The sequence below is a fragment of the Setaria italica genome, chromosome VI (assembly GCF_000263155.2).
Source record: "Setaria italica strain Yugu1 chromosome VI, Setaria_italica_v2.0, whole genome shotgun sequence".
NCBI classification, from domain to species: domain Eukaryota; kingdom Viridiplantae; phylum Streptophyta; class Magnoliopsida; order Poales; family Poaceae; genus Setaria; species Setaria italica.
This window is the reverse complement of record NC_028455.1, coordinates 7560835-7585949: the sequence shown is the minus strand read 5'-3', so window position 1 is coordinate 7585949 and position 25115 is coordinate 7560835. Positions and strand designations below refer to the sequence as shown.

At 45.5% G+C, this 25115-nt stretch overlaps 2 protein-coding genes across 2 annotated transcripts; one reads left to right on the top strand and one right to left on the bottom strand.

Moving 5' to 3' along the window:
• The first annotated feature begins 10127 nt into the window (after window positions 1–10127).
• On the top strand, window positions 10128–13141 carry LOC101786236 (adenosylhomocysteinase). Its single transcript, XM_004972955.4, has 3 exons — window positions 10128–10922; window positions 11890–12426; window positions 12504–13141. Exons 1-3 carry the CDS (start codon window positions 10212–10214, stop codon window positions 12711–12713), a joined length of 1458 nt encoding a protein of 485 aa, XP_004973012.1. The 5' UTR covers window positions 10128–10211; the 3' UTR covers window positions 12714–13141.
• A 7537-nt stretch (window positions 13142–20678) lies between these two features.
• Window positions 20679–25074, bottom strand: LOC101785829 (polyadenylate-binding protein-interacting protein 11-like). The gene is given in 10 exon segments (XM_012846651.2): window positions 20679–21159; window positions 21246–21307; window positions 21814–21882; window positions 22005–22052; window positions 22132–22191; window positions 22308–22420; window positions 22504–22576; window positions 22677–22721; window positions 24903–25004; window positions 25006–25074. Coding segments are annotated over 10 exon segments (684 nt in total). The 5' UTR covers window positions 25060–25074; the 3' UTR covers window positions 20679–21101.
• Between the last annotated feature and the right edge of the window lie 41 nt (window positions 25075–25115).

Sequence of the window (25115 nt, the reverse complement as noted above, 5' to 3'; positions counted from 1 at the left end):
TTAATATTAATGTGACATCTTTCATTTTGATGTGTCTAGCATTTAAATTTTAGAGGATCTGCTTCCATGTCAAATTCTAAATAATAAGTTGAAAAGGAAAACGATTGAAAGAAATGATGAGAAAACTGAGCTGAGCGAGATATTTCTTGCATGGATGTTTTTCTCCTTGCCATCTCAACTGCAAGAGATCAGTGACATTTCATATCCAAGATCAGAGCGCTTTTCTGCAATTATTCTCACTACCAAGATATATAGGTGGATTAATTGTGAGATATGCCCATAAAAAAAATTTGGAACTTGAACTTAATGTGTGGATCTAACATCTGCCTGATAGTTTAAATCTTAATGTTGTTAATTTTGGCATCAAAGAGAGAAACTATGGTAGATTCCTTGCTATTCATCATGCAGATGTAGATGTTGAATCCTTAGAAATAAATATTAGATTCTTGTTCTTGTAGAGATAGGATTGAGGGAAACACCACACACCCTAATGAGGGGTGTGTATATATATATATATATATATATATATATATATATATATATATATATATATATATATATATATATATATATATATATATTGGCTTGATATACAAGGAAAATACAATCAAGTATACATGGAAAGCATAAATCAGCTATACAATCTCCAATACCCACCCGAAGTCGCAGCGGGAGGATCTCGGACGCAAAGACTGGACCTAAAGTCAGTGAACAGCTGAACTAGTAGGCCTTTCATCATGATGTCCGTGAACTGATGGGAAGACGAGACATGGAGGACCCAGACCTATCCCAAGGCGACCTTCTCGCGGACAAAGTGGATGTCAATCTCAATATTCTTCATGTGCCGGTGATGGACCGGGTTGGCTGCCATGTAGACAGCGCTCACATTGTTGCAGTAGACAATTGTGGCCGAAGCAAGAGGGACGTGGAGCTCCTGAAAAAGCTGGCAAAGCCAACAACACTCGGCAATAGCATAGGCCACAGCCTGGTACTTAGCCTCACTGCTGGACCGAGACACTGTGGTTTGGCGCTTGGAGGACCAAGACACCAGATTGTCCCCGAGGTAGACGCAGAAGCCTGAGGTAGAGCGTCGAGAGTTCGGGCAACCATCCCAGTCCGCATCAGAGTAAGCGGTCAGGGACTATACAGGACCGGCGCTGATGTGGAGCTCGGAGGAGAGGGTGCCCTTCACGTAGCACAGGATGCGCTTGATCAGCGTGAGATGGGGCTCGCGTGGATCATGCATGAAGAGACACACCTGCTGGACTGCATACATCAGGTCGGGTCTAGTCAGGGTGAGGTACTGAGGAGCCCCTACAAGGCTACTGTACTCAGAGCCATCCTTGAGCTTGGCGCCGTCGTTCGCCGAGAGCTTGGCATGAGTGTCAACAGGAGTCGCCGTAGAGTGACACTCAGCCATGCCGGTGCATTGGAGAAGATCCAGGGCGTACTGTCGCTGAGACAGGACCAGGCCATAGGCGGAGCGCGTGACGAAGATGATGAGGAAGTGGTGGAGATCACCGAGGTCCGTCATGGCGAACTCAGAGTGAAGATAGGCCATGATGTACTGGAGTAGTGTTGAGGACGAGGCGGTGAGGATGATGTCATCGACGTAGAGTAGCAGGTAGGCAATACTCGTACCCTCTTTATAAACAAAGACTCTTTGTAAACAAAGAGGGAGATGTCGAAGGTGGAGGCGGCGAACCCGAGTTGGTGTATGAAGGAGGCGAACCGCTGGTACCACGCCCGTGGGGCCTACTTGAGGCCATACAAGGATTTCTGTAACAAACAAACATGGTCAGGGGCGGTGGGGTCGACAAAGTTGGGAGGCTGCTGGCAGGAGATGGTCTCCTTGAGGTGGCCGTGAAGAAATGTATTCTTCACGTCCAACTGGTGGATCGGCCAGGCACGGGAGGTGGCGATACTGAGGACAGTCCGTATCATCGCCGATTTGACAACCGGGCTGAATGTCTCATCGTAGTCGATGCTGTGTCACTGGGAGAAGCCGCGAACCACCCAGCGTGCCTTGTGTCGGGCAAGTGACCCATTGAAGTGGAACTTGTGCTTGAAGATCCACTTGCCCATCACAACATTGACGCTAGGGGGCCGCGGAACGAGACGCCAAGTATCGTTGTTGATGAGAGCCTGAAACTCATCGGCCAACCCGCTGCGGTAGTTCGTCGGGAGCGGCGAAGGCGATGTCAAGAAGGCTGTGGCCGTGAGGTTCCTATATTGCACCCGCTGGATGGCCCCAGTTGCAGAATGAGTGACGAGGCGGTATGGTGTAAGAGCTGGAGCCGGTGCTGGAACAGGCACCGACGGAGGGATTGGCGTCTGCTGGTGCCACAGGCGGAGGAGCAAGAGCCGCCTGATGCGGACGACGGTCGTAGATGAGGTGGAAGTTGCGCCGTAGGGGTGGGAGCACCGGCCAGTGCGCCCCAGGGGAGGGAGCAGACCCTCCGCGGGAGGAGGCCACACCACTGGGAGACGTGGAGGAGCTCAGAGCAGAAGCTGGGTTGCCGAGCCCGGCCACGGACCTGCCTGGTCAGGGCTGGAGCGGTGCGGCCAAGGGCGCTGGGCGCACGATCGGGCCGCATAACAGGATGGCGGGGTCGTCGTCGGTGACATCTTGCAAAATAGCGGGTGAGGGCCGCAGCTGCTCAACGTCCGGGGACAGAGCGATCGTGGCAGCAGCAGCAGGAAGGCTGGAGGGGCTTGACAAGAGGAAGTCAAGCTGGGACAGAGGAGTAGGGTGGGGAGAAAAAGGAAAAGAGGACTCGTCAAAGACAACATGCCGGTAAATGATAACTCGGCGAGTGGACAAGTCGAGGCAGCGATACCCCTTGTGAGAGGACGGGTAACCTAGGAAGACACAAGTGGTAGAGCGAGGGGCAAGTTTGTGGCGTGCCGTGGTAGAGATGTTAGGATAGCATAAACATCCAAAGAAGCGCATGTGTGAGTACTCGGGGGGCTGCGCATGGAGGAGGCGGAAAGAGATGACATTCTAGATGGCGAAGCATGGTCGCCTATTGCGGAGATAGGTAGCAGTAGCTAGGGCCTTAGCCCAATAGGTGGCGGCCATGTTGGAGTGAATCAGCAGGGGCAGGTCACATTGTTTAAGGTGTAGAGGACACGTTTAGCTTTCCCATTTTGTGGAGAGGTGTAGGGACACGAGGGGTGCAAGTGAACACCTCGAGAGGTCAAGAAGGACATGAGAGTCTTGTTGACAAACTCGGTCCCGTTATCTACTTGGATGCTCCGAATGGGTAGGCTAAATTATGTTTGGGCATAGGCACAGAAATTAACAATGTGTGTGGGAACATCGGATTTGTGAACCAGGGGAAAGGTCCAACAAAAATGTGAGTAGTCGTCCAGAATAACAAGGTAGTAGTGGTAACCAGAGATGCTAGCGATGGGGAAGTCCAAACATCACAATGCACTAGTTCAAAGGGAGTAGTTCTGCGTGAACTAGAGGATGAAGATGGTAACCGCACATGTTTGCCTAACTGACACGAATGACATAAGGTATGAGTCCCTTTATTACAAATAATAATGGAGGAATTATTTCTAAGTGTGTCAATGGCGGCGGGACCAGGATGACTGAGACGAAGGTGCCACAGGTTGGAGGAGATGGCGAGACCGGTGTGAGGAGCCATGGTGCTGGTGGCTGGAGGGATGGTGTAAAGATTGTCGGCACTATTGCAGGGAAGAATCACGCATCTGGTCGGAATATCCTTGACAGGAAAACCAAGAGTGTCAAATTCTATAGTGCAATTATTGTTCCTAGTAAACTGACGAATGAAACTCAGGTTACGAATTAAGGATGGAACAATAAGAATGTTATTAAGGTGAAATTGCGATGTATGGGTGGAAAGGGTAGAGTTGCCACAGCACGAGATGGGTAGGGTTTGACCATTGTCTACTGTGATGAAGGAGTGAGAGGAGTGTAGGCAGGAGAGGAGAATACCATCCGAGGACGCCATGTGGCCGTAAGCTCTTGAATCTACGACCCAGCCGTTGTTCTGCATCGCCATCTGGTTGAGGGTAGCAACAAGCCCGGCCTGATCCCATATTTGGGTCGGAGGGGACACCTGGAGAGGAGCAAAGGCCATGTGGGCCTGAGGAGGCGGCCCAAGGAGCCCTGCAGTGGACGCACGCTAGCCCCCACCTCCACCAGAGCCATACTGGCCGCCGGCCTATTGGTGGCCCATGTTGCCATATTGGCCGGTCCCTGGACTGAAGCACATCCATGGGCCAGTCGGTCGAGGTGGGCCGCTGGCCTGCTGGCCGCCGCTGGCAGGCGACTGGAAGCTGCTGTCGGCCTACTTCCCCTTCCACTTCTTCTTGCTACCGCCGCTGCCCTTCTTCTGATGGAAGCCGCCGCCGCCGCCGGTCTGGACAGAGCTAGAGGTGGAACGACACCCGCCCAGGCTGGTGTAGGAGGAAGACGATGAGCTGGTCCCCGCAAGGAGAGCGGTGGTATTGGTGACCATCTCCTCGTTGGCAAGGTGAAGTTTCTTCAAGACGAGCATGTCGCGGGCTTGAGTAAAGGTCAGGAAGCCGGCGGTGGAGTTGGCGATGTCATCGGCGGTGTTGGAGTAGCGCAGATTGAGGCCGCGGAGGAGGTTCAGCACCAATTGGGAGTCCTGGACAGGGTGGCCGACGTCGTGGAGGGCGTCGGCGAGGGTCTTCATGCGCTGGCAGTACTCCAAGATGGAGGAGTCCCTCTGCATCATGGAGTGAAAGTCGTGGCTTTGGAAGATCACTCAGGATTGCTTGTTGGCACGGAAGAGGCCTTCAATGGCGGGCCAGAGGGCCCGGACGATCTGCTCATTGTCGTCCATGGCGAGGTCGAGGACGGAGTCATCGACGGAGCTAAAAATCCAAGAGCGAATGCAGCAATCCGCTTGATCCCGGTCGGGGTCATCGGGACGAGGCGCTGCCGTGCCGTCGATGTGCGATGTGAGGCCGAATTTGCCGCACATCGACTTGAAAGAGGCCCACTTGGAGTAGGTGGAGTTCTTCATCGTCAGGGTCACGGGGACATGAGATTTGACGCAGACAGTGACATAGGGGTGGATGATAGCCGGCGGCGTGGCGTAGAGGATGAAGCCACCGCCACTGCCCTGCGTCGTGTCGTCACCTATCGCAGGGGAGGATTCGGAGCCGAGCACAGGTTGAGTGCCAGCGCCCGTGGCCGGCGCGGTGCCGGCGCCCATGGCGAGCAGGGTGCCAGCGCCGAGGGCAGGCATGGTGCCAGCGCCGAGGGCAGGCATGGTGCTGGACATGGCGGATTCGGCAGTGGAGGCTTGAGACATGGACGTCGGGGAGAGGAAGGGAGGGACGCCGCCAAGAGGACGGCGCACGGGGAGGGGAGGACGCGTCGCAATGGAGTCGCAACGCGGTTTAGGGTAGAAAGGAGCGGAAGGAAAGGCGTGGGACAAATTGATCCCGATCTCTTAATACCATGTAGAGAGATAGGATTCAGGGAACACCACACGGGGTTGACCTTTAATATATATAGCCAATGTAGCTTGGTATACAGAGAATACAATCAAGTACACATGGAAAGCATAAATCAGCTATACAATCTCTAATAGTTCTGTATCCTTCCTAGTCAAGTGGGCTAGTACTTAAATAAAAGTCTTTCCACTCTGAAATCGTTATACGTGACTGAGCATTTTGAGCATATGCGTGACCATGGTTTAAGTTGAATTCATGCATGCGAATACATGGTGCTTGGTGCTAACAAAAATGCTCAGGGTTCTTGTGTTCTTGAGCAATGTAGTTTACTTGTTGCTTGATGCCCCTGCACGCAGGTTTTTAGTAGCCTTGCCTGGGAAATTGCTTTTTTGCCATTTGACTCATTAGCTGGTGATCTGTTCCTGTTATGTATTGCACCTGGTAATAATTACTTCATTATACCACCCAAGAGCTGGGAGAGTTTGTTAAACTCACTCGATTGTTGTATGACACATCTGCAGCTAAGCTGTGGCTGCTTCAAGATAAGGAAGCTTGATGGCAGTCAGCTTGTTGTACCTAAGTGACTAAATTTTGTGGAGGGCCTTCAAAAGTGTTCGTCTTTTACTATTGAACCATGGTGGTCAGTGTACTATCCTTCCTTGTACATTAATATAACCTTCTAACGGATTTGGAAATTATTTTTCTACAATTTTTGTTTGCATAGGTAGCTTATGTTTACTTGAGAGTTCTAACCTAGCTTACTGAAAAGCACAAAGCGAAGTGGTTCCCCATGATAAATAACAGTGAATCAGGTGAAAATTAGTGTGTAGAGTATAGCTATATGTCATGTGCCATTTGATCACATCCTTCTGAAGTTTTTGGTGAGCTCAGATTACCGCACAGGTAACATTCATGTAGGCTGATTTTTTCTTCTGTTGTCAACTTACACCTGCAACATCCATTTAGACAGTTACTGTGATTGGGGAATATTATCTTTGTTCATTTGGTTTAGACGCACTGGTTCACAGATTTCAGCTTAACCAGCCTATTTTGTTCCCGCCCAGCTTTACGGGATACATAATTGAGAATCTAGCACCCTGCCTGCAAATATAGTCACTGGGACATGGTTTTTGCTAATAATCCAGGCCTGAGGCGAAATGTTAAGGATGTTCGTCATGCTAGTTTTGTTGGCCTCTAGAGCCAGCTTGTCATATTAGTAGTTTTTTTTTGTCATATTAGTAGTTAATAATCCAGGCCTTAGACTAGTGCAATATAGCTGCCCTCCAGTACGACGTGACAACATAGGTCCTACGTTTGCATCCAATTCGGAGCTCCTCGACATCTTAGCACAAGTCGGGGTTGAGCTGCATTTGCACCCTGTTGTGCTTCATGATCGGCCCAGGTATAGCAATTGGACTGTGGATTGCGCTGGCCTGGCCTGCAGGTGCCTAACGAATTGTGCTCTCACTTAGGCTTTGGCTCAATGCACCCCTTTGCCTCTCTATTATCATTGGTCTGACACCTAGGCTGCCAGTTTCGGTCCAGCGCTTTTGGTTGGCATTTCACTGATCTTTCTTCTGGTGTGCGAGCACCCATATCTCTTTATGGGTGCAATATTTTTTTTTCAGCGGCCATGGAGATGGCTTTGGAAATCGACATGCGAGAACAACTGAGCTTGGTGTGCCCACCACTCCACATGGATAAAAAGGGAAGCTTTTACATCATCAGAAAGGAAACAGGGAGCTCATGTATGTAATACGCTCGAAAATTTAGTGTAGTATAGTAGTGCGTAGTGGCGTGCGTGTGCGCGTGGTCGATGTATAGTAGTAGTAATGTACAGTTCCATGTGTTTGTCTTTGGAGTTTGGAGGGAACCATGTACTGGTAGCTTGTCATTATCGTCACATTTCGATTGATTAGATTGGCAATTGGGCTGGGCATTGAACAAATCACAAATGTTAGCCATTGGTGTGGCACCTGCTGCTGGCGGTTCGTCAACCACGAGGGTACATATTTGCCCAGCCAAAATTAGGGCAAGCCCTTAAACTTTGCACTCGTTTGGTTGAAAGTCAAAAAAAAAAATTGACTATCACATTTTAGCACCCAATCAAGTGCTTTCTTGCCCAGGTTTTGGCAAAAAAAAAAGTTATCATGCCCACGTTTTGGCATGCCCTAGATTTGGCAGCGTAAGTTTTGGAGCCTAACCAACCACGCTCATAATTTCAGAGAAAACAAAATGTGACTCACGGGTCACGGTTGAGCTGCCATGATGTTTTTTTCTCCAGCTAGGCCCCACATGAAAAATATTGATGTACGAGTGCATTATAGTGCAGCAGATGGCAAATTATTGCTCATCAAAATTGTAAGTTGTTTTGAGTTCATATATACTATTATGCATCTAGTCATACACTATATCTAGATGCATAATAATATATATGAACCTAAAAAAGCTAAAATGACCTACAATTTGGAACGGAAAGAGTATTCTTTAAAAATCTGCCATATACAAAGATTCAATATTAGTGATGATGGTCGCATAGCACGGATCGAATCGAGCATGAAACACACAGTAGACACTTGCCGAAGTGATTGGCATTTGAATGCATAAGGGCGACAAAAGCAATCCATAGGCAATAAACAATGCATTCAACCTACCCTTATACATTGTGCAACCAGTCCATAGGGTAGTCCTTAGCAAAAACTACGTATATACATATGGGTTGCCTTAAAAAATAAACAAACATTAATCTCTCTCCCCGCACACTACCTCTCCCATGCTGCTCAAGCATTGGTTATATTGGTCTTGCCCTTACCCCACCGTGAAGAACCTGAACCACTCACCCTTGGTTGGTTTCCTCGCTAACGGACACGATTCGCCGCGGGTAGGTAGAAGCCAACTGCGGCGCCCCGTGGGCCCGGCCCAGCCCACGCGCACGGACCACGCCAGCCACGAGGTCCACGAGAGGGACAGGCGCCAGGCGCTGCCGTAGCGTGGTGTTCCCAAGAAAAGAAAAGAAAAAGGGAGCCCGGCCCGTCGGCTGTCGAGCACCCAGCCGGAAAAAAGAATGCTTTGGTTTGGTTTCGGACCGGAAAGCATCGGGGCAAAGATTTTTTTTTTTTGAAAGGAAAAAAAAATTGTTCCGTGCACATAGCTTCTTCTTATTTAAAAAAATTGTTGACGTGGGCCACCACCAGCTGCAAGCCTGCAACCTGCAACCAAAGCACTGCTAGCTACCACCAGAAATTTTTGGAGAAAAGGACAATAGTAGGCTGCGGAAAATTAGCTTGACATGGCACCTCGCGAGATAGCGATGTTGGGAGATCACCAGCCTCGTCGATGGATCTCAGCCAAAAGCTTGGCTTGAAAAATCTAGTGAACTTGGCTGCGCACATTTTCGGCGAGCGATCGACCCGAGCAACACACGTCATGGCGAAAAGGATGTTTCGCTAGGCTCATGCTTCTCGAGCCTCAATCCAAACTGATGTGGCAGGATAATGGCTTCTTCTCAATTCAGCCTCATAATGAAAGCACTTTGAAATTCAAATTCTTCTACCCTCAAATATGAATTTATTACTCTCTCTCTCTTTCAATTTATTTTCTTTCAAAACACAATGCAAATATGGACACCTACTCGTTCCTATAAATACATGCACATACACCTATCTCTATGAATATCTATGAGGCACTAGTTTGGTACATATTAAGTGACAAAGTCACGGGTGCCGGGTACGAAGGGGTATATATTCTATCACTAAAAATTAAATAGCTGAAAGAAATATAAGTACCATGCCGAGTTGAAGATTTGAATTCGGGTGGGCAGATTCCCCGCTACAAGGATATCTTTTATCTTTAGAGGTCCCGATGTCATGTAATGAATATTAGAATTACACATTTTAAATTGAAATATCTATATTTTGAAACAATGGACAGATAGAAATGCAAACCCAAACCCCATTAAAAGAACATGATAATGCAACAGTACTTATGGTCAACAAGGAGGGCCATTTGCACGCACGACAAACAAGACGGAATCATGGGAGTTCTGGTGGCAATAGCGAGTGCTTGTGGCACCGAAAGAGCTGCAATGATGGGGTGGTAGTTGCACAGAACCTTAGAAAAGGATAACATGATGTAGGTGGTGCCTAACTGCATTGGTGTAAGTGATGTTGGTGATGAAAAGGACACAGTGAGCATACGCCGCCGCTGGATTTCTGTAATTCTAAGTAACAAAACTCATCAACTGAAGTTAGAAAAAATATTCTATTTCATTTTTTTTGTGATGTTGATTTTGTTCACTTGATACCAATGCACAATAAGAAAAATCAAGCACAACTTTCTAAAGACTTTTCATACTATATAAATACATCTTACAGGAAAGGAGAAAATGCAATATGCGAACAGGCTCCCACTATAAAAATTCAAAAATACCACTGAAAATGTTGCTAGGGTAACCTTTTTCTTCTGTCAGTTTCAAAAAAAAACCTTTTTCTTTGGTTGAGATGTAGCCCCACCACTGACAACAAAAATAGACAAAATAAAATAAAATCTACAAAAACCCCTCACCCACTCCCCCCACCAATCCCGTTCAGATCCGACGGCCGCTTCCAGGATCCAACGGCGCAGCGCCCTCGTCTCTCCCCTAAAACCCCCCTCCGGCCCTCCCTCCACCTCCACTCCCCCCGCCGTCTCCTCCCCTCCTCCCATTCCCTCCCAGATCCAATCCGCGAGCTCTCCCTCCGCCCGCTGCCATGGCGCTCTCCGTGGAGAAGACCTCGTCGGGGCGGGAGTACAAGGTGAAGGACCTGTCCCAGGCCGACTTCGGCCGCCTCGAGATCGAGCTGGCGGAGGTCGAGATGCCGGGTCTCATGGCGTGCCGCGCCGAGTTCGGCCCGTCCAAGCCCTTCGCCGGCGCCAGGATCTCGGGCTCCCTCCACATGACCATCCAGACCGCCGTCCTCATCGAGACCCTCACCGCGCTCGGCGCCGAGGTCCGCTGGTGCTCCTGCAACATCTTCTCCACGCAGGACCACGCCGCCGCCGCCATCGCGCGGGACTCAGCCGCCGTCTTCGCGTGGAAGGGGGAGACGCTCGAGGAGTACTGGTGGTGCACCGAGCGATGCCTCGACTGGGGTGAGGGCGGCGGCCCCGACCTCATCGTCGACGACGGCGGCGACGCCACGCTACTCATCCACGAGGGCGTCAAGGCGGAGGAGGAGTACGAGAAGACCGGCAAGGTCCCCGACCCGGAGTCCACTGACAACGCCGAGTTCAAGATCGTGCTCACCATCATCCGCGACGGCCTCAAGTCCGACCCCAAGAGGTACCGCAAGATGAAGGAGAGGCTCGTCGGCGTCTCCGAGGAGACCACCACCGGAGTCAAGAGGCTCTACCAGATGCAGGAGACCGGCACCCTCCTCTTCCCCGCCATCAACGTCAACGACTCCGTCACCAAGAGCAAGGTGATTCACGTGCCTGCCTTTGCTTGTCCTTGCGTAGATCTAGATCATGTTTTACCCTTATATTCCATAATTTACCGTTCTGCAGAGTAGCTCTCTAGAAGTAGTATTATGTTGGGTATGGATCTGGGATTTAGATCTCTGTTGGGCAGATCTGTTAATGGAGATGGCTTATTTGTGCTGCCCAGATTATTCTGATATCTGTGGTTCAGTTATCGAGTGTCTCCTAAATTACAGGAATCATGGTCCATGTTGTCGTCCTGTTGGATCTATATCTTGGTCCTTGGGTTGCGAAAGTCTTCTAATATTAGTTTTTTGTTGACTGCTTATTAATAGTAGTCTTATGTTTGGGGGGATGTGATGATACTGACATTACACCACATAGTCTGTAAGTAGAAGCTGTCATTTTTTTAGATTAGTACTCCCTCCATTCTCTTTCAATAGGCATATTTCCAAATCTGAAAAATTCTCTTTTGATAGTCTTATTTCAGTCCAACCATCCATCCGCTTAATGGTTGTCTCGGGTCTGATGCGTGACTCTTCATTCTTCCACCTGAGATGGGCTACATGGGCATCAAGAAGTCTAGGCCTTAATGAATCGCTTGTTTACGAGGACTAGTTAATGGCATGATTAAATGGATGATAAGTAGGATAATTAGGATTGTTTTCCTTGGTCATTGTGCCAACAAGAAATAGTACGATCAAAAGAGAATGGAGTATATGATGCTTAGTGTAATGTATTGTTCCATGTGCCTGATCTAACTTAAAAGTGCCTATACAGTGCATTTCATGGATTCTTTAATGTACTCTTTCTGAAATGTCACTTGCTATATAGTGCATGTAAGCAACTATAATAATTTTGCAGATAAAATATGTTTTCTTCTAAACGGTCTGGTGTATTACTATTTATCTAGTACCATAATGCAACTGTTAAGTTTGACATTACTGATGTGTTTTTACCTCTGAACAGTTCGACAACCTCTACGGTTGCCGCCACTCCCTCCCTGATGGTTTGATGAGGGCCACCGATGTTATGATCGCTGGCAAGGTCGCAGTGGTCTGCGGTTATGGTGATGTTGGCAAGGGCTGTGCTGCTGCCCTCAAGCAGGCTGGTGCCCGTGTCATCGTGACTGAGATCGACCCCATCTGTGCCCTTCAGGCCTTGATGGAGGGTCTTCAGGTCCTTACCTTGGAGGATGTCGTCTCTGAAGCTGACATCTTTGTGACCACCACCGGCAACAAGGACATCATCATGGTTGACCACATGAGGAAGATGAAGAACAACGCCATTGTCTGCAACATTGGTCACTTTGACAATGAGATCGACATGCACGGTCTTGAGACCTACCCTGGTGTCAAGCGCATCACCATCAAGCCCCAGACAGACCGCTGGGTGTTCCCTGAGACCAACACTGGCATCATTGTCCTCGCTGAGGGTCGTCTGATGAACCTTGGGTGCGCTACTGGCCACCCCAGCTTTGTCATGTCCTGCTCATTCACTAACCAGGTAAATACGGCAACAAATACCTTGAAATCATACTGGTCATTGCCTACCCATCATACTAAGTCTTGTGTTTGATACAGGTCATTGCTCAGCTTGAACTGTGGAAGGAGAAGAGCTCTGGCAAGTATGAGAAGAAGGTGTATGTGCTTCCGAAGCACCTTGATGAGAAGGTTGCCGCTCTCCATTTGGGCAAGCTTGGTGCCAAGCTCACCAAGCTCTCGAAGTCTCAGTCTGACTACATCAGCGTCCCAATCGAGGGTCCCTACAAGCCCGCTCACTACCGGTACTAGGCTGCCCAGCATGGCAGGAAGCTCATTCGGCCAGCCGGTTGTGTGGTGTGCCCGTACGAAGACGCTGATGTGCCGTTGCTTAGGAGGAATTATTATGGTCATCGCTTGAGCCTGGTTGAGTAGTGGGGAGAGGAGGGAAGAGATGTTTGCTTTTGCGGAAGAATAATGGCGTAATTGGTCGTTGGTTGAGGTGGCGCGCGTTGCCAGAAACAGTTTCTGATTATCAATTGCAAGCGATTTGCTCTGGTTATGTGTTTTTCATGAATAACTTGCTTTCTTCGAAGCATATTTTAGTTGGATCCTGAGTTTTGCTTACGTTTGTTTTGTAGAGTTGTGTCCAGCAATTTCGTTGGGCCTTCTCAGCTCAGTGTCTTTTGTGTCTCCTTATGCCGTTCTGGAAATGCATTGATTCATGCCTGTTTTGCGAATTCCGATAGAATATGGATGGATTCAGATGAGTTTTGCTGGAGTTTTCGAATGGTGTACATGCTGCGGTAGGCAGTCTTGGAATGCTTCAGCTTGCCTGTCGGGGCTGTGTTTCGGTTGGCAAAATATGAAGTTACTTAAAAGAACCTGATTTGCCATCACCGTCTCTACTCTCTACTAGTCTCTACCAATGGCTCTTCTGTCTGGGCCGCTGCAGGTTCGAGAACAATGCAGCAGGTGAACATGGGCGCTTGGATCCGGCGATGTCCATGGAGGAATTTAATCCTGATCGATCGACCATCGCCTTCTGTGTTTCCTTTCTGGAACTTTCTGTAGCTCAGATGCAAAGCATTTCCTGGTTTATAGTTCTGGGCATATGTGTTGGTTAACATGACAAGAAGTTGATGGGGGTGAGGATAATTTGTTTGTGAATGGTTTTCAATTTGAAAAATGCTTTCAATTTTGCCTGTCCAAGCGCAGTAGCAGCAAGAATTTGAAAAAATGTTTTCAATCTTGAAATTTCTCAGCAGGAAGGCAACCCGGGGCGCGCAGCACAAGCATGGGCCACAGCAACTGCATTGTCGTCTTCGGCGGGTTACTCCAGGCCATCCTCACGACGGGCCAGTCGCCACCCCCACGCCCCCTTCGCGTCGTTCGCCGCCGTGGAGAATGTTACGAAACGGTGTGTCTGACGGACACCTCTATGTACTCGGTGATCTCATCAACAGAGGAAGAGGATTAGCAGCTAGTTAGTATAAGCAGTTAGCACTATGGAGGACATATCCCTTAGTAGATTGTTCCATTGAACAGTTACTTTTTCCCGAACAGTCACGTCCATACAATGCGACATTTCACTTATATATAATCCAAAGAGATCAATAAACATTAAACAGTTTCCAAATCTCTATTTATTTTACATTCACATTCAACACGTTGTCAGCACGCTCGTGAATAGAGAACAACTGACATGCGAATGCTCCTAAACAACCCATGTTCCTAGGGGGTCAATCTGATGGAGGAGGAATTATGCCTAGTGGATAGTGGTACCACTAATTCTATACTTAGAGAAACAAAGTATTTCCAAACTCTTACAAAAAGATAAGGAAATGTTTTGACAATCGCAGGATGCGATGCTACAATAATTGGCTCTGGTAGTGCCACTATTGTACTCCCCATGGGTACCCAAATTACAATTGAGGATGCATTATTGTATCCCGATTCAAAGCGTACCTTGTTAAGTTATAGAGATATCTGTCAAAATGGTTTTCATATAGAAACCTGTGATGACAATAATGAGGAAATTCTCCTCGTTACTAAAAATAGCGGATATAGCAAACAAATTATTGAAAAAATTGCCTCTTTTTGATCTGGATTGTACTATACATACATCAAATCCGTACCACATGTTACGTAATAGGTAATTTTTCAGAATATTGACGCATTCAAAACTTGGCATGATCGCCTTGGCCATCCTAGTATAGGGATGATGCGAAAAATTATCAGCAATTCTAATGGTCATGAGTTAAATACTGCTAAATTCCTCAAACCTTCAGATTTTATGTGCACTTCATGCACTATAGGAAAATTGATCGTACGACCATCGCCCGCTAAGATTCAAAATGAGCCACTAAAATTTCTTGAACGCATTCAAGGAGATATTTGTGGCCCTATACAACCATTGTCTGAACCGTTCAGGTACTTCATGGTTCTAATAGATGCATCTACTAGATGGTCTCATGTGTGTCTTTTGTCCACTCGTAACCATGCATTTGCAAAAATTATTGCTCAAGTTATTAGACTTAGAGCACATAATCCTGAACATCAAATTCAATCAATTCGAATGGACAATGCTGCTGAATTTTCCTCAAAAGCTTTCAATGATTATTGTATAGCTTTGGGAATTCAAGTTCAGCACTCTGTCCCATATGTCCATACGCAAAATGGTTTAGCAGAATCTCTTATTAAAAAAATTAAACTCATTGGACGACCATTATTACAAAATTGCAACCTACCAACCTCAAGTTGGGGTCATGCAGTCTTACACATTGCTGACTTAATACAATTGCGACCAACTGCATATCACGCAATCTCCCCATTGCAATTAGTACGTGGGAATATGCCAAATATTTCCTATCTGCGAAAATTCGGTTGCGCTGTATACGTACTGATCTCACTGCCTAAGCGTACCTCTATGGGCCCACATAGGAAACTTGGTGTCTATGTGGGATATCAATCTCCATAAATTATCAAATACCTCGAGCCTCTTACAGGGGACTTATTCACAGCCCGATACGCCGACTGCATATTTAATGAGGACCATTTCCCGGCATTAGGGGGAGACTTCAAGTACCAAATAGAATGCTAGGAAATCATCTGGAATGCTCAAGGCATTTCCCCCTCAAATCCACGTACTCTAGAGACTGAACAACAAGTTCAGAAAATCATAAACTTGCAACATATTGCAAATAACCTGCCAGAAGCATTTACTGATTATAAGGGTGTCACTAAATCCTCTTATCCTGCTCGCAATACGCATGAAAGAGTGGAGGTACCAATAAAAACCATTCAACTCCCACTTCCAAAGAAGAAGGGGAAAAGTACGGCCGCTCCTAAGGATAATGCTCCAAGTGAGCATCCGAGGATATCGAGGACTAAGTCCTCCAAATAAATAAATCCAAGCGAACCTAAAGTTGGTAGACAACCAATAGTGGATAAAAATCCAACATCAGGACAAAATCCACAACCCAGATCAACGGTGCATCCAAATTATGATCCTGGGATATCGGAACACCCTGACTCCATAGTTTTGGGAAATGTAGTCAAATAATGGGGTGAAAGAAATTTCCATCAATTACATAGATTCAGGAGAATCATACGATCGTAAGACTACTATTGTCGACATATAATTCTCCGCAGCAATTGCAGAAATCTTTCTCAATGATCCAAATCCCAAGACCATGGCAGAGTGCAAAAAGCGCTCGGACTGGCTTCAATGGAAAGAAGCAATTCAAGCTGAGATAGCCTCGCTCACTAGAAGAGGGGTATTCACATCTGCAATACCTACACCTTCCAAAGTCTTTCATGTAGGCTTTAAATGGGTTTTCATCCGAAAATGGAATGAGAACAATGAGGTGGTGAGATATAAAGCGAGGTTAGTAGCACAAGAGTTCACGCGGAGACTCGGCATTGATTACAATGAAACCTATTCTCCAGTAATGAGTGGAATTACTCTCCGATACTTAATATCATTGGCAGTTCAAAATCATCTATCTATGCAGTTAATGGATGTGGTGACAGCATATCTATATGGATCACTTGATTCGGACATATACATGAAGGTTCCCGATGGAATCCAAATTCCGAATCCAAACGCAAATCGCAACATGTATTGTGTAAAACTACAAAAGTCATTATATGGCTTGAAGCAGTCGGGACGAATGTGGTACAACCGACTGAGTGAATTCTTTCTAAAGAAAGGATACACTAACAATGATGTTTGTCAATGTGTTTTCATTAAGAAATCTCGAACGGGATTTTGTATTATATCCGTGTATGTTAATGATTTAAATATCATTGGCAGCCCAAAGGATATAGAAGAAGCACGCAAACATCTAAAGATGGAATTTGAGATGAAGGATTTGGGTAAGACCAAGTATTGCCTAGGCTTACAATTTGAGCACCATCCTTCAGGAATTTTAGTGCATCAATCAAGCTATATCCAGAAAATATTGGAGAAATTTAATATGGATAAATCATACCTTAATAAAACTCCAATGGTTGTTCGTTCCTTAGAAATAGGGAAATATCCATTTAGACCACGGGATATTGGGGAAAACATGTTGGGACCAGAAATCCCATATCTCAGTGTCATTGGCGCACTTATGTATCTTGCAAATTGCACTAGGCCTGATATCACATTTGCAATGAACTTACTGGCTAGGCATAGTGCAAACCCAACTCGCTGTCATTGGACGGGAGCAAAGTGTATCCTTAGATAACTTAATGGTACAAAGGATCTTGGTTTATTCTTCAAGAAAAATCATAATCCTAGTATGATTGGTTATACTAATACTGGTTACTTATCTGATCCTCATAACGGAAAATCCCAAACAGAATTTGTATTCCTACATGGAGGTACAGCTATTTTATAGAAGTCTTCTAAGCAAACTATGACAACAACCTCTACTAATCATTTTGAAATTATTACTCTATACGAGGCATCACGAGAAAATGTATGGCTTCGCAGAATGATTAACCACATACAACAGTCATATGGTATTGGTTCAATTGAATCACCTACAATTATCTATGAAGATAATTCCGCTTGTGTTACACAGATGCAAACATGTTACATAAAGAGCAATATCACTAAGCATTTTGTTCCTAAACTGTTTTATCCCCATGAATTACAAGAAAGCGGGGAAATAAATATCTTGCAAATCAAGTCATGTGATAATCTCGCTAATCTATTTACTAAGTCCTCACCAACTTCTGTATTTCAAAAATTGGTACATGGAATTGGTATGTGACGACTTCGAGATTTGCCAGAATCAGGGGGAGATATCTCCTAAATATTAACCTATATACCAGCATCATATTAAACTCTTTTCTTTCACCAGTTTTACTCACAAGGTTTCTAGTTTTTAATGAGGTAATATTAACATAAGCATGTGTCATATTTCCTATTTTTCCCACCGGGTTTTTTTTTGGAAAATATCAAAGACACAAATTGCTCTCACAACTTATCCATAATTTTTCCCTTAAAAGGTTCATGTAAGTTATCAAGAGGCAATACCAATAATATTTTATCATATTTTCTCCTAATTTTTCCACTGGATTTTTGCAGGAGTTTTAGCAACATATCAATTTATATTACTCCTCATATTTTTTCTAAAATGTTTTGGGGGGTAATCTATATGTCGTATCTCCAATATTTTTCCCGCTGGATTTTTAATGGGATACCAATGACATGGTGATTTATTTAAATCACACTCATATATGCTATTTTCTTCTTATTTTCCTATAAGGTTTAAAGGAGTTTTATAGTGTATTTGTACATACATATTCCTCATATTTTTCCCACGGGATTTTTCTAGTGGAATCCAAGATACATCTACATTGATCTCAAAGAAGATTCGATTAAGGGGGAGTGTTACGAAACGGTGTGTCTGTTCCTAACAGACACCTCTCTATACTCGGTGATCTCATCAATCAACAGAGAAAGAGGATTAGCAGTTAGTTAGTATAAGCAGTTAGCACTACGAAGGACATGTCCCTTTGTTAGTAGATTGTTCCATTGAACAATTACTTTTTGCCGAACAGTCACATCCATACAACGCGACTCTTCACTTGTATATAATCCAAAGAGATCAATAAACATTAAAGAGTTCCCAAATCTCTATTCATTTTACATTCACATTCAACAGAGAACACGAGAGCCACCGGCACGCCGCACATGGAAGCTGGACATGCCGATGCTATGATCATCGCCGCCTGCTGGCAGCAAGCTGGGCCGCGGGACGCACGGCGGCAAGGTCAGCGGTGGCCGGCGAGCGGCGGATGCCATGCTCGCCGCCCCCCAATTATTTTCAGTTTGGCCCTGAGGTTTACATTTAACCCCTAATTTGGATCGCGATTATTAATCTCGATCCGACTATTTGCGGATGTACCCCTTAATTTTACAGATAACCCCCTATATTGGATCGCAATCCAAATATTTTCATATCAACCCCTGCTTTGGTCTGGGCCGGCGCTTCCGGCTCTGTTCCGTCCGCCGGCGGCCGCCACCGGTCTGAATCGTGAAGCTCCGACGCGGATCATCCAAAGCAAACATTCGCCCCATTATTCGGCGGTAGGCGCTCGATTTATAAGCATCCGCGGCGATTGTGGAGAGCCTCGCCGCCGGCGTGCACTCCATATCCTCCTGGACAGGACAGCGGCAGAACGCGGTGGCCGGAGCCTGTGTAACTACCTACTAGGAAGATCCGTCGTTGAAATGTTTCCTTGCTCTATTTTCTTTCAGCATTGACATCCTGATTATTTCTTCTGACATGCTATTTGCAAGCCTCACATGCTATTTGATAACAAACAATTTTCTTTCCACGATCTCACATGCTATTTGCAAGCCTCAAGCTGCTGGTAATGCTAGTTTCCATTGCTTCAGAATTTGATATGACTTTATGCGTGCTAGGTATTATTGAAAAATTAAATGGATGGGCCAAATGATCTTTTTCAAACTGGTCTGAATGATCTAGAAAAAGAAACCCACATTTCACTGGCCATGGCCAACTTAATTGCCATCTCTCCACTTGCGAAAACAGAATGCTGCACTGCCCCTAGCAGCCAAACGAAGCCTTGAGGATCTGATCCGTGGGAGCATTATTCAGACTAGCAGATATGTTGTCACAGCACATAAAACATCTCTTTACCTGCTACTGCTAAACATTGGGTAAGCTCAAAAAATGCTCCAAAATCGAAGCCTCTAAATCTTGGTTGCAACTGATTGCAGAGGCGCCTGAAACCTGCACCAACAGATCACACAGCACAACACAAACATCTGAAAGTGAGACCACACCTGCATGACTGGACCCTGAGCCCGATAGCAGTCAATGAAGAACTTAGCAAATACTGTGTTCAGAAGCATATTTGATTAAGAAAGGAACTGGAGAAGTGCTCCTTCAATACAAAATAGGACGTCTTTTAATTCATACTGCTGCTGCTTAATTAGCTACTGTAGTATGTACATGGCAGCTGAACTGAATAAAGAAGGAAGAATGTGACAATGCAACTGAACTGACAATAACTGAATTACATGATGATCTGCAAGGGGGTAAAAATCGGAGCTTGCTGGTTGCTAATGCAGTCTGGCAGGTAAGCACATGACCGAGATCCGAGGCAAACGGATAGATCGGCGAGGGGCTGAGCGGCTGAGCCAGAGGTCATGGATGGAGAGAACAAGGAGAAGAAATCCAGGTGATCTTTTCTTTGGGATGGGAGAAGAGGATGGATGAACGGACGTGCAGAGAATGCAGAGGTCATGGATCGTGAACTGAATTGTTTTTTTTCCTTGGAGCCACAGCAATCAGGGAGATACTGAATTTAAGCATCTAGTGCACTGAATTTTAGTGTTATGTCAGAATAAGGACCAAAAGAAAAAACAGCCATCGATTTTGTTTTGCAAGTGATGGATGGTTACTGTTGGCAGGGCCGTGAAGCTTTGGTCCCAATCATCCAGCAGTCAGATTCATCAAGGCGATAAATGGACGCACGGTTTGCTTTCAAACAGAGATACCGTAAGCTTCAACTACTAATGTTCATCGCTACTCTTTTAACAAGCAGAACAGGGGGAAATTAAGGGCAGGTTAACATAGACCCAGACTAAAGTAATGTAACCACCCAGTATCTACTAATTGCAGTTCAAACAGCACATGATCAGGTCTCAAACAACTACAAATGCATGATAAAAATACCCATTGGTAAAGCTAACAACATCCAAGCCGTCACACACAGAAATCGGAACAGAGCAGCACGCACCAGAACAACAACAAACACACATACTGACATGGAAGCATAAGGTAGGGCACAACGGTAAGCGTTCATAATCTCCAAGTAATCCCCAAGTTTTTTTGAGTAGCAACCAAGACACAGCAAACAACTGAACACAGGTAAAAGTCCAGGAGTTTCGCCTTGTTGCATCAAGGACAAGAGCAGATCAACCCTGCTTCCTTCTAAGAAGCTCTCCGCTATGTGCATGGTAAAAGGACCCAACCTCAACCCGGAATTTGCCCTCTCCGGCTCCGAGCGTAGATACTTTACTCACTCACGGTGGTACAGTGAAGAAAAAAAAAGGCCGAGCCCATAACTTAAAAAGAAAATGACACATATTGCGATTTCCCCCCTTTCATATATGTCTATCTCTATTATATATAAGCAGTGCCATCAGCACCTCCTGTACCTACAACACTAGTGCATCAGCTGGCGAGGCGCGCGGGGACGCACAGGGGTCTTCGATGGGCTCACCCTGAAATACCACAATACCCTACTCTGTTAATCCATGTTGAGCTCTATACCCTTGCAAAGTGTCTTGAAAGATCAGAGATTTATTACCTTATTGGCAAGGCACCCAGAATCACACCACTGCAGTTGAGAGCAGCGGTAGCACTTTCAGCCTGAACAGTAGGAAACAAATGGATCGTAAGATGGGGTTTAAGTCTTGAAAATTAGGGGAAACACCAATTATATATTACAAGAAGCACCACCATTAGAAAGGACCTAGATTTTACAAACATATTGAATCAATGAACTTTGGATTCACAAAATACCAGCATCAGAAGGTTCAGTACAGTTAAGACAGTGCAACGGAACAGGTTCAGTTATATAGCAGATGGTAGTGAGAAAACATCCAAAACTGATGACAATGCTCAGTAAGACCAAGCTAGTGCGCTAAACATGATGACAAGGCACAAGTATCAACAGTCTTACTAGGACCACTTTAAGTTTCAACACAAATTTTAGTATTTGGAAGTTATGGCATGCTACCCAAGGAACATATCTTTAGCATTTTAGTACTTGGAAGTTCTCAGCCACCAGTAATGCTAAAAAAATATACATTAAAAATGCATACTATATGCAACTTTTGCAAAAATATGAAAAAGACAAAGGTATGCTAGCTAACCATCACAAACTCCACAAAGGCGATGCGAGTAGAATGATGGTAATCACCAAGCAACCTCAGACGAAAGACCTGTAACAGGACTTGCCATGAGCCAATGAACACCATGCTACTTGATTTGTCTTTTCTACATGGCATTTAGCAATACATACTGTAAACAAAGGAAAAGAAGTTTGAAGTAAAGAATGACCAACCTCTCCACATATAGACTCAAAGAACAATTTCAGATCTGCCTGAGTGACCTGCAGTAAGTGGATATATCAAAATAGAAACATAACAGAAAGAAATACCTAAGGATATCATAATTATATGGTAGCAAACCTTCTTGTCAATGTTTGTGCAGTAAATAGTCCTTGCACACATTTCACGTTCATCATCAGACTGCATATCACATCAAAGAGGTAAACTTTTTAGAGATAAGATCACAGCAGACCACAGTATGAACCTTGAACCATGAGCCTATGACAAATATGTTCGTTTGTGAAAGGTTTGCTTACCCTGGGCAGAAATGTTGGGTTTACTGGCGCAATGGCAGTCTTTGATGGCAGAACCCTCACAGGATAATATCCAAGCACAGTTCCTGACAGATTAAGAGCAGTCCTGGCACCCTCTGCAACAGGGATGTTCATTAACCAGTGAACAGTTGACTAATTACACCAAACTAAGAAACTTCAATTATGGCTGGATTATTACCCTCATCAGTGAACTCTATGAAAGCAAAACGAAGTACTGAATTTGGGTCCCCACACATGCGACAGTCCACAACCTTCAGAAGGAATATCCAAGATTATGCACGGTTGCATTAAAAAACAAATAGCGAGCGCCAATATATGTAAGGGGGTTTGAAATTGTCCCATAGAGTGTACCTGTCCACAGTTTATAAATAGCGCTGCCAGGTTTTCTTCAGTGACCTAATAAACAAAAAAAAGGAGAAATTAGAAACTAAACTAAATATAATTGCCACTGCAACAGTCAATTAAACAAAGAAAAGCAGAAGCTAACATATAGAATATGCTCCAACATCTTGGCAAAGATTACCCTAATACATTACCTAACCTTTTCAACTTCAATTGGCAAAAAGGTATACTATCGGTATGAGAAAAAAAGCACACAGACATACAAAACTTCAACCGCAACACTCTGTACTAGTATTGAGAAACGTTGACTGATTCACAATTACTCGAGTGTTACATAAAATAGCTCATTAACTACATCAGCAAACAATAAACTCACTCGTCATACCAGTGGGCCAGACTGAAATATGTACGACTAAAATATGTACACTGCAAAAGGTTTCTGTGTTCTACATGCAAGATTTTTGCAAAAGATTTTTTTTTTTGGTCCCATTGGGCCTTCCTTTTCCATAATAAGAAAGAACAGGGTATTGCCCATTAAAGCTTTATACCAGGAGCAATAGCGAAGGTGGGAGACTACTAAAGACAAGATGTGATCTTGATCATCTAGGCGACCCCATGGACCCACCGACAACAAGAAATCAATATTATTAGGCCTCAACGATGACTTTAAATAATATTAGAGAACCAGATTTTGCACCAGCTAAATGCTAAAACTCAAGCAAACCTATTAACAGTTGTAGAAAAGAAGATAGTATTGTTTCCGTACAATGCGAGCCAACAAAGGCTGGTGAAATATGGGGCATTCCGCATGCATAGTACCAAAAACTCTCTCTCCAGTAAAATCACAAGAAAACAACACCTAGCAACGACGCAGAAGAAGATATCCACTTATACCAACTTGCTCTATGTAATGAGCAAGAGTATTTCTTCCTACAAAAAGCGACCATGTCACATGGCAGGTTGTGTTTTGCAAAGATAGCATCTTTATTGTTCTAACTAGTAAATCCTACAAGGACAAATACATGTAACGGAATACAGAGAGCCATGCACTGCAGACCATAATGCAGTCATAAACCTTGCAATAGCAACTCAAGCACAATTAATTATATAGGCCTAGACGCCTGGTCATTCCTTTCTAATATGGAAATATGAGAGGTATGACTCCAATCTATGAATGTACATTGATATCGATTATTACAAATAGTCAAACAGATACCAGCTGTACAACAAGCAGGGACATCAATATGACTTGCATGCTTTTAAAGTCAAGATCTTCCACGGCATACATGAAAAGCAACGGAGACAATGGAGCACACACATTGACAGGAATCAGTGAAACATGGCCTATAGCTACTCCACCAAATAGGAGAACTTCTGAATTACACTCAATGATATTTGGAATTTTGGAATAACTGAAGGAAGTCAAAGAGCAGGGGAACCTAGCATTTCTAGCAGCCTCTACAACAGGGCATGGTCTGGTTACTTATCGTCCTTTCCTGGTGTCACTCCATAAAAGGAACATCAAAGCAGGGCTCTTGAAGGTTCCACTGCCTAGTAAAGAAACGCCTCCTACCATATAGGTGATCAGACCGTCCATATTAGAACCAGTAACATGATAAACAGGAAATGCCATGACACAAACGCCATGCATGCTGCAGACAGAAGCACGTGACCAGGGAAACCAAGAAAAAATGAAGCACATTCATCAGAGAAGGAACTATTCTAAAGGCTCCCTGCCGCACAGCCAAGCACATAAAAGGCAAAACAGGGCATACAACTTTCCGGATTCCGCACGGAACAAATAGCCCAGCAGCGGCAAAACATACTAGCAGAAAGTGGCATCCAAATCTACCAAAGCAACAGAAAAGGATGGCTCATACTCGTAGCAGCAGCAGCACCTACGTGTACGTGGTGGCGTGCGCTACATCCCAACCTCTGCTCCTACCCATCCCCCCGCCCCATCGGGCCATCCCACAGCATCATCTGATCTCGTGATCTCATCCTCCTGGTCAGGAGCACGCATGAACAGAAGTGACCGAACCCAAATCTAACGGGAGTATAATCACCACGACAAGTGCACCAAAAAAAAGCTAATTGGCATCAGAGATCGATCGATCAATAGGTAGTAGGTAGACTCGAAGCGGAAGAGAAAAAAAAAATTCAAATTGATGCGATTAAACGCCGGAACCAAGCGAAATGGATCGGGGAGGGTGCGGATCCGTGCGACTGACCGACCTGGTGATCGATATCGGAGACGTAGACGGTGCGGCGGATGACCTCGTCCCGCTGCGCCATGCTGGTGCGGCTGTTGGTCCGGCGCCTGCCGGGGTGGCCGTGGGCCGCCGAACCCTCCTGCTGCTCCCCCCTTCTCTGCAGCGGCCGGGCGAGCCATGGAATGGAAGACCAAACCGGATCATCATCATCATCAGTTCATCACGAGACGTTGAC

Coding starts and splice junctions, on each gene's coding strand:
- LOC101786236 (XM_004972955.4), top strand. CDS start 10,212: ATGGCGCTCTCCGTGGAGAAGACCTCGTCGGGGCGGGAGTACAAGGTG. Junction 10,923..11,889: donor ACTCCGTCACCAAGAGCAAG/GTGATTCACGTG, acceptor ACCTCTGAACAG/TTCGACAACCTCTACGGTTG. Junction 12,427..12,503: donor CCTGCTCATTCACTAACCAG/GTAAATACGGCA, acceptor TGTTTGATACAG/GTCATTGCTCAGCTTGAACT.